At 34.9% G+C, this 16,769-nt stretch overlaps 1 protein-coding gene across 2 annotated transcripts in view; it reads left to right on the top strand.

Annotated features, from left to right (window-relative positions):
* rabep1 (rabaptin, RAB GTPase binding effector protein 1) overlaps positions 1-14,896 on the top strand; it is a 36,652-nt gene extending 21,756 nt beyond the window's left edge. Inside the window, exons 14-19 of one of the 2 annotated variants that reach the window (XM_048189558.1) lie at positions 1,431-1,620; positions 2,128-2,139; positions 6,466-6,521; positions 7,670-7,768; positions 8,060-8,176; positions 13,558-14,896. In XM_048189558.1, coding sequence (XP_048045515.1) covers positions 1,431-1,620; positions 2,128-2,139; positions 6,466-6,521; positions 7,670-7,768; positions 8,060-8,176; positions 13,558-13,659 — 576 coding nt within the window. In that variant the 3' untranslated portion in view covers positions 13,660-14,896. The remainder of the gene's footprint in view (positions 1-1,430; positions 1,621-2,127; positions 2,140-6,465; positions 6,522-7,669; positions 7,769-8,059; positions 8,177-13,557) is intronic. The other variant, XM_048189559.1, reaches the window with a different exon arrangement.
* The last annotated feature ends 1,873 nt before the right edge of the window (positions 14,897-16,769 follow it).

Raw genomic sequence — 16,769 nt, forward strand, 5'->3', positions numbered from 1 at the left:
TAATATGAAAAAACACCAATGTTCAATACAATTGTAGAAACTGATGAAAATAAATCTTGATGAAAAATTATGATGAAAAATGGAGGGATTGATGATAAAAGCTAGGAAAATTATGAAACATTAATAATATCATCTTTAAAAATTATGGAAAAATCAGGTGAATTAAAATCTTAGTAAATTATGGAAAAAATCAGGGAAATTGATTATCTTAGAAAAATATAATAAAATCTTAAAAGTATGAAAAATAGGGAAAAGAATTAAAAAACCTGTGATGGGGGAAAAAGTAAAATAGTGAAGAAAAAAAAAAAAGCTTAATGGTAAAAATAATAAATTTATACAGTATATACAGTGTGTGTGTATACACAGTACAGTCCAAAAGTTTGGAACCACTAAGATTTTTAATGTTTTTAAAAGAAGTTTCGTCTGCTCACCAAGGCTACATTTATTTAATTAAAAATACAGTAAAAACAGTAATATTGTGAAATATTATTACAATTTAAAATAACTGTTTTCTATTTGAATATATTTCACAAAGTAATTTATTCCTGTGATGGCAAAGCTGAATTTTCAGCATCATTACTCCAGTCTTTAGTGTCACATGATCCTTCAGAAATCATTCTAATATGCTGATCTGCTGCTCAAGAAACATTTAATGTGTACAATTGTACAAAATATTTGTGTACAATATTTTTTTTCAGGATTATTTGATGAATAGAAAGTTCAAAAGAACAGTGTTTATCTGAAATCTAATCTTTTGTAACATTATAAATGTCTTTACTGCCACTTTTGATTGATTTAATGCATCCTTGCTGAATAAAAGTATTCATTTTTTTTTTATTTCTTTAAAAAAAAATACAAATAAAAATTCTTACTGACCCCAAACTTTTGAACGGTAGTGTATAATGCTACAGAAGCTTTGTATTTCAGATAAATGCTGTTCTTTTGAACTTTCTATTCATCAAGGAATCCTGAAAAAAAAAAAGTACACAACTGTTTTAAACATTGAAAATAATCATAAATGTTTATTGAGCAGCAAATCAGCATATTAGAATGATTTCTGAAGGATCATGTGACACTGAAGACTGGAGTAATGATGCTGAAAATTCAGCTTTGCATCACAGGAATAAATTACTTTGTCAAATATATTTAAATAGTACACAGTTATTTTAAATTGTAATAATATTTCACAATATTACTGTTTTTTTACTGTATTTTTAATTAAATAAATGTAGCCTTGGTGAGCAGACGAAACTTCTTTTAAAAACATTAAAAATCTTAGTGGTTCCAAACTTTTGGACTGTACTAATATATATATATATATATATATATATATATATATATATATATATATATTTTAAGCTCATTCACTCAGTTCACTCAGTCTAAACTATTTGTTTTTGGGTTTTTTTATATGTAATTTTTCTATCCAGGAACTTCAGAATCTGGTGCTGCAGTACAGAGAGGACATTGTTTCTGCACGCACAGCAGCGGAGCATTTGGAGGAAAAGCTGAAGGCTGAAATTCTGTTCCTAAAAGAGCAGATTCAGGCAGAGCAGTGTCTGAAAGAAAACCTAGAGGACACACTACAGCTGGAGATAGAGGGCTGTAAAGAAGAGATCGGTGAGTGTACATGTCAGTTGAGTCGGGTAGTCACAGAAATCTTACGGCTGGGCATTCGGAAAATAGTTGTGTGTAAATATATATTATGCATGTAATAAACCTTTACAGGTTTAATTACAAGCCAAAATATGTAGATTATGAAATGTATACAAGTACAGTGATATCAAATGACTCATACCATGATATGATATTGTTCATACCGCCCAACCTTAACTTGAATGATTAAAAGCACTGAATGTTTACACTGGCTTACATCGAGGCTTTGAAATGGGAATCTTTAGCGGTTTGGAAAAATGTAACCAAATCCATCTTCTCTTTTTAAAGGAATTACTCCTTCATCCTTTTGTTTAGTTTCCAATAACTGATTAAAATCATTGAAGGGTTGTGAAACTCCTTCAATCAGAGGAATGCACAAGACATTTATCTACTTATTTACCTCTCATGTTTTGCATTTCAATACTGTCTTTTTCTCCTCCACTTCTCTCTGCATTGGTGACTTGTGTTCAGACATCCTGGAAGGTATGAATCTTTGCCTGACTGTATGTTTGTCTAGGAAGTGTCTGTCTATATTGGCACCACCGATGCCATCCTAACACGCATCCTAAACCCATCAGCACTGTGTGTGTGTGAATGTGCTCAATCACATCCACATCACTTCCTACTACTTCATCTAGCTGTGTAGTGTACTATACTAATACTAATATAACTTCATGTGACCTTGGGTTAGTGTCTGCGTTTGGAGAAATTAAACTTGAATGTGGTCATGCTCTTACAAATGTGCATAACTTAATTGCAATATGTCTCCTCACACTTTTCTATGTGCATTTGAAATGTTGTCTGCATACTCATGTCAGTGTTGTGGTGCTACTCTGAAACTCTTGTCAAGTTGCTTGGGATTTAAAGCAGTTTAATTATGGTCAAGTTAGTCTTTTGGAAACAAGAAGTAAGTAAATGCATTGAGGCAGTGAAGTCAACATGAAGCATTTGCAACATACGGTACCATTCAAAAGTTTGAGGTTGGCAGAAATATATATATTTTGAAAAGTCTTTTGTGCTCAAGTCTGCATTAATAAATACAGTAAAAACGGTAATATTGTGAACTATCATTACAATTGATATTTATATTTTTTATATATTTAAAAATGTAATTTATTCCTGTGATGGCAAATCTGAATTTTCAATGAATCTTCAGTGTCACATGATCCTTCAGAAATCATTCTAATATGCTGATTTGCTGCTCAGGAAACATTTCTTAATATTATCAATGTTGAAAATGGTTGATTAATATTTTCTGGAAAATGTGATAATTTTTTTTTTTCAGGATTCTTTGAAAGTTAAAAAGAACAGCAATTATTTGAAATAATTGAATTTTTCAGAATATTTTTTTTAAACTGACCCCAAACTGTTGAGCAGTAGTATTTACTTCCATAGTGTGACTTATTTCCAAGTGAAACAGGTTATGATAGGATTTAAATTTATCCATAAGTGTATGCACACTTGGTGATGTTCTGTAATGTTTCAAAAAGTTTAAAGTGCAAAAGAACTATAGAGAACAATATTAACTCTTTACGGTGAGGCCCCATTAGTTAACATTAGTTAATCCATTAACTAACATTACCTAACAATGAGCAGTATCTACATTTGTTACAGTAGTTGTTCTTTGTTAATGTTAGTTAATGTTGGTTCATGTTATTTCAGGTCCACACAACAGATATATGTTTGGATTTAAATTTGAAATTAACATTAAAGCTGCTGTCCGTAACTTTTTTTGTGTTCAAAATTTACAAAACTTTATATAATGAGACTGTACAACATGAATCAATTTTCCAAACCGTATTTTTGTATTATCCTGAATCATCATGGTACACTTATAATAAGTGTTTATATTCGGACTATTTCAGACCAGACTGGTAGGACCCGCCGCAGAGTATCACAGTAATTTCGTGACTCGCCATAGACATACATGGAGAAAAGTAGCTCCGGCTACAATGTTCTTCCGCAAGACGCATGCAGTTCTGTTTATTAACCGCTAGAGGGCCAAAAATCGCGGACTGCAGCTTTAACTAAGATTAATAAATAATTTAGAAGTATTTTTATTGTTAATGTTAACTAATAAATGAACAAATCTTAACATCAGAACATTTTCAAACAATATCTAGGCTAGTGTATGTTTTAATTCAAATTAAAATGTAAAACTGGTTGTTTATATAGCCTATTAATTCTTTTTAAAGGATTAGTTCACTTCTGAATGAAAATTTCCTGAAAATTTACTCAACCCAATGTCATCCAAGATGTTCATGTCTGTCTTTCTTCAGTCGAAAAGAAATTAAGGTTTTTGTTGAAAAGATTCCAGGCCTTCCCTATTCTACTTATGTAAAAAAAATGCGCTGCGTTCGTTTCATAAGTTGAATAAGGAAGGGTAGGACATACAGCGTAAGCTTTGTGAAGAATATGGAAAGCAGAAGCATATGCAAGGCGATCATTTGTGTTTATATTTGTATTTTTTTTATTTTATTTTTTTATTTTTTTATTTTTTAGAAAATGTCAGATAGTTTCGCTAGATAAGACCCTTAATCCTTGTCTGGTGTCGTTTAAAGCCCTTTGAAGCTGCACTGAAACTGTCATTTTGACCTTCAACCGTTTGGGCTCCATTGAAGTCCACTATAAGGAGAATAATCCTGGAATGTTTTCATCAAAAACCTTAATTTCTTTTCGACTGAAGAAAGAAAGACATGAACATCTTGGATGACATGGGGGTGAGTAAATTGTCAGGAAAATTTTATTTGAAAGTGGACTAATCCTTTAAGTATTTAAGTAGGCCTAACACCATGTGAATGGGTGTTTGAAACTTTTAAAGTCACCATGAAATCAAATTTTAAGTTTTTTGGCTTTTAGTATGAATATGTTAGCCTTACTGTTGTCTTGAGCTAGTGTGCTCCGAAACAATGACAAAATTCGTATTTAGAAGATATAAGCGTTCAAACCGTAGTCTCTCACTTCTGCCAATATGGATCAATGATTTTGTTGACATCACCCTGCACTTCAGCTTCTCATCAGATTTTTTGTCCAATCAAATGCTCTCTAGAATCTAAAGCTTTCTGCCCCCTATATTATAAAATAGACGCTGAAGCTGTGGCTGAAATTGGTCACTTTTTCACACATTTACTAATTCGTATATGGTGAATGGCACCTAGTGTACTATATAGGAATAGGAAAAAAGCCGGGGACACACTTAACAATTGTGAGACCGATTATGAATGTAAATCGATGTAATGTAAACAGAGCGGATCATATGCACGAGTCTGTGCAGACCACAAATGTATCGGACCTATTTGAATTCTGCACAGAATGCTATATTTTAAAGCGATATGGAGGAGTTTAGTAGGAGAAACGGATAGAGATTAGAAGGAAATTGAGGCTTTTCTGAGCTCAAAGTCTCTGGCCAAGCTGTGATGTAAACAAAATGCTACTGGCTATTTAAAAAAAGGGGAGGAGTTGTTCCATATGTCCTGCCCTGTCTTCCTATTTCAGTGGAAATTATGTCAACACATTGAATAATGCTGTCCGTTCCAAGGCACTTCAGTGGGCATTTAAATACTGTTCAGAAACAGAAAGTAGCACAGCTGCTTTGTTTATGGGGGTTACCGGGGTAACGGCTGAATTTCTGCTGTTCCATCAGTGCCTTCTACGGTTAGAGAGTGAATGTGCAGTTTTATTCAGCATGTCTCCTTCACTCGTTCCGCCATGCTTCTCATCTGTGTTGTTGTTTACGTTAGCTGCTCAAACCGTGTGGCCAAGATTAAGCTGCGTTTCCGCTGTCGACCAAATAGCCCCGCAGCGCTACCCTAATACCCGCCATTAACATGCCTCCATAGTACAATGACAAACAACCCCACCATTTCACCAGCATGGGGTAGCTGACTGAAAACTACATAAAAAGAGAACATAATAATAATTATGTACATGTACACTTACTAATTCGCTTGCTGCTATTTATTTTTGATCACATAAATGCAAAAAAATATGCAGCATGTACATTTTAACTGGTTAATGGAAAAGTCTTCTTAAAATGCACTCTAAAAATTCAAAATAATTCATAATAAGGAATTATTCATAGTTTTGAAGTGCCCACAATAACAATATCGTGATATATCTTATTACCATATATCAGCACATGTCTACAGTAGACATTGAGACATTGTGATAAATGACAGTATTTTACTAAATATTTGTCTACAAATAAATGCAGCGCAGCAACTTTCTATGCAAAGATGTGGTTAACTAATAGTTTACAAGTTCAATTCAATAGAACTGAGAGTGAGGTCATTTTGGAGAGCTTGTTCGATTTATTACCTCAACTTGCTTAGCTGGAAAGCTTTACGGCCAGTTCTTTTAAGCATAGACTGTAGCACTTTGTTGCTTGTTAAAGCAGTTGTAAATCCTACATTGTTTTACCTCATCTGTTTATGCTACTGAAAAATGTAGTATCGGCACTCTTTTAGTTAGTTACTCCCCAGCACGCTTCAGTGGCAACCTTGTTACTGCTTGTGACCCAATGCAGATACAGTATGCCAAGCTTGAGATGTAGTATATGTAATGAGTCATGCTAAATTCATTGTCAAGTCACAGTTTTTCAATTTTCATTCTGGCTCAGGCAGCACTAACACACGAAACTTTGAGCAGATAATTCCTCTTGTTACTGAGGAGAACGCTCGCCTTGTGCTCATTGCTCTTGTCATATGAGAACTGGCCATGCATTGACTACATGTGTCTGACTAATACAAAACAAAGCAACAGCATGTGACACTGTTTCTGTTCTGTTGTTGTCTTTCTTCCATCCTATAGCATCTTTTTCCAGCTTGAAAACGGAACTGGAACGAGTGAAGAGTGAGAAGGAACAGGTAGGGCAGAAGTTCAAGGCATACTAATGATTTTTATTGTCTTTTGGCTTGAATGTCACAAAACTGGTTAAGAACATGTACAAGTTATAATTGATCCCAAAATCAAAAGGGAAAATCCCCCCAATTATTAATGTATGAAATAATATATAATATTAATAAATTAGGTTACTATTTAAACTCTGTGGTATTTATGCATAATATTAGCACTTTTCATACATATTATAATAGGAGCTTTTTCATATAGTATTTTAATTAATTTGTTTATTTTCTACATTTGTATCGTGATTGACTCTTTATTGCAGTAATAAGAATCGGATTTTGTTTTTTTTTTTTTTTTTGCATTATAGTTACCAGAATTGGGGGCCAGTGTTATTTTTATTATAGTTTTATTAATATTTTGAATTGGATTTTGTTTTTATATTTTTAGTTTTTATTTTAAATTTAGATTCATTTTAAGTAATTTTTGTTGTGTGCTTTATTTCTTTTTTTTTTAATATTGCTGTTTAGGTTTTAATTTATTTTTATTTCAGTTTAGTTTTATTTTTAGTAATTCCAGTTTAGAATTTTAGTGCTTCTTATTTCAATTTTTTGCCAAGGAAACATTTCTAATTTTCGTTAAATTTTTTTCCGACTAATTCTTATATTTTATTTCAGCTTTATTTCAATTAAAGGTGCAGTAAGCGATTTCTGAGAAACACTTGTTGATATTTGAAATCACCAAAACAAACACGCCCTTACCCAAAAGGATCAACCCTAACTTGATAGCTCCACCCCCAAATTCACGAACACGCTATGCGACACAGGCATCTCCCCCCTAATGAGTGTATACGCCCCTTACTGCTGATTGGCTACAAGTGTGTTTTGGCGCTCGGTCAGATCCAACAGCGTTTCTCAGAAATCGCTTACTGCACCTTTTTAACAGAAATGTTTTAAATAGTTTTAGTTAATGTTAATAACCCTGTTGAGGTGAGGGGGTTTGTGAAAAAACTGAAATGTAACTAAAAAAAAATACATTTTTTTTGCTCTGATTTTGGGTTGAAATATGACGTAAACAAGTTTTTAGTGATTTAAGGTTTGGACTGAAGAAGACTGAGTGGTTGTTGTGTTGCCTGTGTACTTGTTGACCAATCTGTTGATCTTTACAACAGCTGGAGAGCAGCTTGGCAGAGAAGAGACAGATATTGGAGAACGTCCAGGGCTTAAAGAACAGTCTGGAGGAACAGTTGAAAGATGCCCTCGGCAGCAAGGTATGATTTCTTATTTGACCACTTCGCCCTGCCTTAACATTAGACTTCTGCACGCTGAGCTTTGAGTTATGTTTCTCATAAAAACTCATTGCAAGTTCATAGTCTACTCAGCACTTCCTGTGCATGTGATGAATCAGTTGATCAGATAAGCAGGATTCTCAGAAAGTTCATACAAACAGCAGTATAGATTTGCAACAAACAAATGATTGCATGTTCGTATTAATTAATACAAGTATGAATTCTAAAATAAACTGAAAGTCAAAGTAATCTTAAAAAATGTGTGTGTTGTAGAGTGCTTTGGAGACTCAGGTGTTTGAAGAGAAAGACAAGGCACAGAGACTTCAAACAGAGCTAGATGTCAGCGAGCAGGTCCAGAGAGATTTCGTCAAGCTGTCACAGACCCTTCAGGTAAACGCATTTCACTAGTAGAACATAAAGGAGAGCTAGAAGCACAACACTGTTTCTACACAGCATGTTACGACCATTCTGGGAGATGACTGCAGCTTTGGCCAGAGCATTGCATTTTCTTCTCCTAGCGAGTAGTTCAATCACATGATTTGAGGCAAAACATTTTTGGATGCCCATCTAGGAATTTATCTAGTAAATGTTTCCTTCGTAATTTATGTACGTTGTCTTACTAAATAAAAAAAAAATTTATCCACTTCAAGCGAGTGCATGTTTTAAAGAGGCCATATTATGCTTTTTTACAAAGTTTTGGTTTTAGAGTCTACTAGAATAGGTTTTCATGCTTGAATGTTAAAAAAACACCTTATTTTTCACATATTTTACGCCGTTGCAGCACCTCTCTTCCCAGTCCGTCGGTAAAGCTCTGGGCTGCGTTTCCCAATCGTCAAACAATTTCCACCAATCGTCTTTATGATCAACTTAGACTTGCAATGCTTTTGGGCAATGCAGCCCTGTTTAGTTCCTGCCTCTATGAGGCCCCTCCTTCCAAAAAGCACAATGTGCTCTGATTGGTTGACTGAACCAGTGTGTTGTGATTGGTCAACTGCTTCGAATGTGTTTTGGAAATGTCACATCGCTTACCATAACCACAAGTTCAAACACACTTCTAACAACTGTATGCCTGGTGGAAATTATTTAAATGAGGAAATTGTTGCGCCTACTTTCTCAAAAGAAAACTCAAGACTACAATCGAGACGTTTCAGGAAGTTCAGAAACAGTGCTTACTGATATAGAGAATAACTCCCTTTTGGAGCTTGGACTTTGTAACTTTGCAAACCTTTTTCAGACCGTAACATTACACACTAAAGAATGTTGAAAATGTAAAAAAGCATAATAGGTCCTCTTTAATGCAACTTTTGTTTCCACCAATTCCAGAACTTTTCATGCAATATTCCTAAATTTGCACAAACATTTTTGAGGACTAGGGGAGTCAATGTGATTAGATTTCAAACAGGAATTGATGCATTGTTAAATATTAAATTAATAAATAGTTTTTATCTACATATCTGTCCAATTCACAAGTGGTTTATTAATGTATTATTGTGTTAGTTTTAACTGCACTTTTAAACATGAATTAATGCGTTTTTAATGTGTCTGTTTATTTGCCAATTTGAAACGTGATTCATCTATTTACACAACTGCTCAAAAGTTTGGAGTTAGTAAGATATTTGTAGAGTTTACTACTTTTATTCAGCAAGGAAGCATTCACTTGATCAAAAGTAACAATAAAGACATTTATAATGTTACAAAAGATTTCTGTTTCAAATAAATGCTATTCTTTTGAGCTTGCTATTTATCAAATAATCCTGAAAAAAATGCATCATGGTTTCCATAAAAATATTAAGCAGAATAACTGATTTCAACATGATTTCAAAATTCAGCTTTGTATCACAGGAATAAATTATATTTGAAAATGTATTAAAATAGAAAACACTAGGGGTGTGATGAGATCTCATGCCACAAAATCTTGCGAGATTAAAATGTGACAAGATTTCTCGCCGAGGTGAAAACCTGTCTCGCGATATTGCCATGACTGAGTGTAAGGGGGAAATTAGGATAGAATATACCACCGCTATGTTTACATTATGCCTCCACTTTCACTTTGCTTTTTATAGAAATAAAAACCATTTAATTCAGTCGGATAACAGTCACTTCAATCCCATCCAGCTCATCCAACAACTGTAGAGTCAGTGCAACAGGAATCACTTATCACGTGAAGAGAGTAAGTAACGAGATGACTGACAAGACCATGGCGGAGGATTCGTCGCACAAGACATTCGTTTGACAAATGTCTTATCTTGTGAAATGTGTGCTCATCACCGCTGCTCCCTATTCACAGAATATGCTCGATCAAAAACACGCAATTTCAGTACCCCGCATTTTGAAAGCGGCTCCCTGGTGCATGCAAATATCTCCAAATTATTTTAGGCTGGGCTGTGTAGTTGTAACCATCTCTTGGCTCTGTATCATGCTTGAAGAAAAATTTGATCTCTATTTGCACTTTGAAGATTGAGAGAGTATGTTGATTATGGTTGCACTTATTGTTGCATTTAATAAAGCCTCGTATACACCTGGACGATTATCGCGAGCGCTTATCGCCAGCATTTTTCGAGATGTTTTCCGATGCGTCTTTGTGTTTATACCCAAGCGATTTTCACTGCCGATGCTCCGATTGAAGGTGCAAATTCGCTCTGACAGTATATGGCGCTTGTGCTTAGTGCAAGTGAATGGTTGTGCAAATAAACATTCTAAATAATCTTTCTTGAATGTAAATAAAACAATAAAAATACAGATATAAAATGGCATATACATGACATGAGGAGATGGTAGTCAAAAACGGTAGAGGAAATAAGTCACAATGACAGTAGTGCAAATAAACATATTTATGAAATAGACATTCTCAACTATATTTCTTGAATGTAAAAAAACAATAAAAATACAGAAATAAAATAGCATGTAATACACATCTATTGATGTGGCCAAGAACTGGAAGAGCACCCATAGTTTGTAGGGGTTGTCTTCTTATCGGTGTGTGCTCGGCAAGACTGCTTGAGCGCCACCAAGTCGTCTTTTACTGTAACTTCAGCAGCTCCAGGCACGTGAACAAAAGCGTCGATCTCATTGGTCGGCCAGTTTTTAACTCGGCGCATCAAACCAAAAAAAAAAAACGAACCCGAGGCATTTTTTTTTTTTTTTTTTTTTAAATGACGCTTTTACGTCGTTGACGTTTTGCGCATCGGTGTGCACACCAGTGTTGCCAGACGTACGATAATTATCGTATTTGTACAATAATTTTGACCTCTGTACGATGTACGATCAATAATGAAAAATTTCCATAATATACGATAATTTCAGAATTTTGTGACACTTCAAATGAATGTTGTTGTAATCATATGACTTAGCCTATATCCTCATTGATCTAGCTGTGGATCCTTACATCATGATTGTAAGTAGAACGTGTTATTAGACATGTCTTTAATCTCATCTCACCTTAAGTCTTCTCGGCCAATCATCGTGGAGAATGACTCTCTATCACGAGCACAAGATAACGTTCCTGCCACGGCGCCTAGGTCAGTTGTTTTCCACTAAGGTACTAGATATTTATATTGTGGTAATGTGCAGGTCATGTCAGAAAGTTGTTGGTCTAGAAACATATCTGTATTCTGTACGTTTGGCTCATCAAGTCACCTTTATTATAGCGCTTTTTACAATACAGATTGTGTCAAAATAGCTTCACAGGACGTAATTTTGGCTGTACAGCAGCTCTAGAAGAAAATAGTGTGATGTCCAGCCTAAGTAAGTTCAGTATTGATTCATTTTGTTGTAAAAAATCATTAGTTTATATCATTTATCTACTAAAACTCGTGTACGATAATTTTCTTCCAAATACGATAATTTTGAGCTTCTGGTACGATATTTGGACATTTCCAATCTGGCAACACTGGTGCACACTCACATTGGCGCCCTTTGTTTAGTCACGAGGCGTTAAACGGCAGCGATAATTGTGCGGCAGAGAGCGTGCCTTGCAACCATGGAGACATTTGTGAGAGATGCTGCGTAATATCATTGCACCTGCTGCACCCATGGTACGGCAGCAAAGTTCCTTGATTATTACGGCGGAATGAGAGTATAGTTCCTAGCCATATCGGCCTAGAAAATCACAACTTTTCATTTTTCATTCATGTAACCAGTGTTAATTTTGACAGCAAATTTTGATTTAGTTTTAGTTATAGTCTTTTGACTAAAATACCATTTAGTTTTAGTCATATTTTAGTCATCGGAAATTGTTGAAAACTCTTGGAAACTCTTTCATTTTCATCTCGTTTTTATTTGTTGACGAAAATTAGAGTAGATTTTAGTCATAGTTTTAGTCATTCAAAACGCATTTTTATTAAGTCATCGTCTTGTTTTCGTGCGTGAAAAAAATGTCGTTGACGAATAATTTTCGTCATAATTTCGTCAACGACTTTTTTTTTTTTCACGGACGAAAACGAGACGACTGAATAAAAATGCGTTTTGAATGACTAAAACTATGACTAAAATCTACTCTAATTAACACTGGTTGTAACTACAGAAGAGTCAAGTTTTAAATAGGAAAAATATCAAAACTCTTTGGTCATTTTTGAGCGAGATGCTATTGGTCTAATCAGATTCAATGAACTATGCTAAGTTATGCTAAAAGTGGTACCGCCAGACCCGGAAGGCCCCGGTATACTTCAAACGAAGTTCTTTTCCGTTCTTCGTTTAGGAGTGAAACGAAGTTCGAAATGCGTGACCAGCGATATACTGTAAACGAACATCTTACGCCGCCCACACTGCTGAGAGCGACGGTTAGATGAATATGTAAGTGCTGTACACTTTCTTCTCAGTAACAAAATAAACACAACAAAAATGAGAAAACCGCAAACATTTATTATAGAAAGCATAAGAAAAGCGTCTGATCATAACAACATGGGAATGTTAGCACGAGCTCTGCAAATTAGCACTCCAGTCACGTCACATCTTCATATAGCACTTGATTGCTTAAAATCAAGCAGCTTTACAGTATCAAACATGAAAAACAGTGTTAGTGCCTCATTTTTTTTTTTTTTTTTTTTTACAAGCACAACTTCATTCTGTACTATAAAGCGGCTATCCAGTGTGTTCATGTTTTCACCTGCGTAGATCTTACCTCGACGAACTCAAACACACGAAATGAATAAAAGACGAGTTCCACGCGAGTGAAGGCGGAGCCTCGGCGCACACCTCCTATTACGTTATCGTCAATGACCAATGGTAGTACGAAGGTGTTTTGCAGCTGAAGCAAGCCGTTTCGAACTTCCAAAAAGAACACAAAACGAACTTCGCTTTGGCCTCATTTTGTTCGAAATGACGTCACATCAGTTCGTTCTTCGATTTCGTTTGAAGTATATCGGGGCCTGGAGATCGGCTAAATGGATTAGAAAACGGTAAAACTCAACTGTTTAAATCTAGGAGTTGGAAAATGAACCTTTTTTCAAAAAAAGTGGAGTGTTCCTTTAAGGTTAAAAGAAAATTAAATTAATTAAAAAACAAAACAAAAACAAAACAAAAAAAAAAAACTGTCTTGTCACACCCCTAGAAAACAGTATTTCTGTTTTTTGTATTTTTGGTCAGATAAATGTAGCCTTGATGAGCACAAGAGACTTTTTTTTCAAAAACTTACCCGACCCCAAAATTTTTAACTGTAGTGTACATTATTTTTATTAAGTGGATGGAAACGCAGTTTGTGTAATTATAAGCGTTGTAGTCGCACCGCATCACACACATACGGATGCAAATACAATGCTTTTGTTCTCCTGCAGGTGCAATTGGAGCGTATTCGGCAAGCGGACTCATTAGAGCGGATCCGTGCCATCCTCAACGACACCAACCTTACAGACATCAGCCAGCTTCCCGAGACATGATGTCACTTCCTCCTCACGACTCCATCGTGCACATATAAACACATGCACTCTCATACACGCTCCACCTGTACCTCAGATTTTCGGCCCGACTCCATCAAGCGAGGAAGACTTGAGCTTGCAGGTCTTGGAGAAACACTACTGATACCTACTACTGCTATCTGTCCAGCTTGTTCGCAAGAGCACAAAAAGACTCCCGTCTCTGATTGACTGAAGGGTTTGTGTCTTGTAATGCCACGAGGAGCTGCCGGTCTTTCAACGAACGCATCTTTTGTTCCTCATTCAGTTCAGGAAATGAGAAAATGGATAATCAACTAATGTGACTCTCCCGTTCCCTGACCCTACCAAAGTTCCCATCTCTTCCCTATTTCCTCTGATACCGCTCTACTTCTCTTCCGTCTTTCCGTCTGCTGAACTAGCAGCAGTGACCTATGAAGGAAACGGACGCTCCTGAAGTGTTTTGTACATACTTGTATACAGATTATGTGTGTATATCGCATTAGTTAAGTTAATACACAAGACTTTGATTCCCGTCTCAACCCGGCTCCTACTTTTTCACAAGCGACGCTGTTTCTCTCTTCATCCACCAATCATTTCACTGGCTGTGTCGTATAGTTTTTTCCTCAACGTCCGTCTTTGGAGATCCTCCAAATCTCTTCTTTTACTTCCTAACAATTTGACAAACTTTGCTTAAATGTTACTGCTACTTTTTTTGAAACGGACTGATGTTTTTGCTTATTTTTCCGTGTGTTTTTTCTTTTTCTGAAGGATATTGCAGACTCATCTGACGATATTTACAGTTTACATTTGGTCTGATTATTCAATTTGATTTGCGTCAAGTGTAAGGCAACAGCACTGTTTTAGAAGGTGGTTACCCATCATTCTGCTGTCTGTGTATTAATGAAAGCACACTATGCTAATGATTTACAGTCACTGTGATGCCCTGTGCAACTAAGGGGCGTCTTAAACTGAATCCTGTGTTTTGTTTACCACTTTAAGGGGTACAATAATATATGTATGTCTTACGTGCAGCGTCAACAAAATTTCATATAGAACCAAAGTTGATCATGTTGACCTTAAATACCTAAAGCAGCATATTTGGATGGTTTAAATCAAATTGAAAAGAACATGGAAAGGGCTAATGGTTTTAAATCATTTTTTGGCTGCTGTTTTCTTTTAAACAATGGATGTGAGACGATGTAACTCAACTACAGGAAACTAGCATGTGATTTATGTTCAGTTCAGTTAAATGGGCATATATATATATATATATATATATATATATATATATATATATATATATATATATATATATATATATATATATATATATATATATATATATATATATATATATATATATATATATATATATATTATTATTATTTTTTTTTTTTTACAAGACCAAAAGTGATTTTGCCGTGGTCTTTTTTTTAAATAATAATAATTAAATAGTAATAAATTCATTTTAGTTCAGACTGTAGAATTAAAGGGTTAATTCACCCAAAAATGAAAATTCTGTAATAATCATATTATTCCAAACCTGTAAGACTTTCGTTCATCCTCGGAACACAAATTAAGATATTTTTGATGAAATCTGAGAGCTTTCTATCCCTCCATTGACAGCTATGCAACTACCACTTTCAAGCCCCAGAAAGGTAGTAAACACATAATTAAAATAATCCATGTGACTCCAGTGGTTTAACCTCAATTTTATGAAGCGACACGAGTGCTTAGTTTGCCCCCCAAAAAACACAATTTACAAAAAACAACGCATTCACGCGACAACGTCTGCTCTCGTGTCAACAACACGTAAGCGTCATGGTGCTCTTGTGAACGTGATGGAGATTAATATTTTGTAAATAAAGTGGTAAATTATGTTTTTTGTGCAAACTAAGCACTTGTGTCACATGGATTACTTTAATGATGTCTTTACTGTCTTTCTGGGCCTTGAAAGTGGTAGTTGCGTAGGCTGTCAATGGAGGGATAGAAAGCTCTCAGATTTCATTAAAAAAGATCTTCATTTGTGTTCCCAAGATGAACAAAAGTCTTATGGGTTTGGAACGACATTAGGGTGAATAAATAATGACAGAATTTATTTTTGGGTGAACTAACCCTTTAACAAAAAGTCTGTTGATTAAAAACGGCCATTGCTTGACACAAAAATTGGCTGACATTTGGACTAAATCCAAGTCAGAAGCCCTGTACTTGCATGTTGAACATTGTCTGCTAATTTTGTAATTAAGAGACTGTTATCAGTGGTATTTGACAGTGACAATGGAAGAACTAATTCAGTCCAGGTTTCCATGTGCATCTTGTTTTTAATTGATAAATACTATGAATTAAATGTTTCCTGAGCAAAGCCAACCACTTTAACAACTCCATCTGATGAGTACACAGAACTTTACCAACGCTACTATAGTATGACCAGTGCTGCTGTTGTGATCTGTACGTGGACTGATGATGAGCTCTTCTGTGTGAATATGTGCATTATATTAAGACCATGTGTGTTGTGGTGGTGTTCATTTTATTACCTGTCAGTTTCACTTCATAACGCTCACACGTCCTGTGCTGTCTTCACGTTGCAAATACACGTAATGAAGTTGCTACTTCAGTGGTTTCATGTTTCACTAGAGCAACAGAAGCATTTCACTTCAGTGTAGTTTTGACGTCGGAATATTTTAGGAACTACATTTTTCTTTAGAAGACACTGTTGGAACTCTAATAAATTTTGGGGGTTAGGAAACTACCATTTTTTTTGTTGTTATTGTTTTTCCAGTCAGTATCATTTATAATTCATGACAGTAATTTCTGCTGGGTCTGTGAAGAGTGATAGTTCAGATGCATTCACAATAACAAAAGTTATTTCTTTTTTTTTTTTTTTTTTTTTTTTTTTTTTGCATGCTGTGTTGCAAATGGAGAAGCCCTTGCAAATTTATATACTGTACTGTGTACATATCCCTGTATATATCTATATAATAAAACAAATTGAAACAAGTTTTATGTGGATTTCTAGTCTGTATCCGATTCAATTCGCAAGGTTAGTAAAGATCACGTAAATCTCATGTGAACATGTATAATGTGTAAGACTTTTTGTTACATTTTGTTTACGT

The sequence above is a fragment of the Megalobrama amblycephala genome, linkage group LG4 (assembly GCF_018812025.1).
Source record: "Megalobrama amblycephala isolate DHTTF-2021 linkage group LG4, ASM1881202v1, whole genome shotgun sequence".
Lineage (NCBI taxonomy): Eukaryota > Metazoa > Chordata > Actinopteri > Cypriniformes > Xenocyprididae > Megalobrama > Megalobrama amblycephala.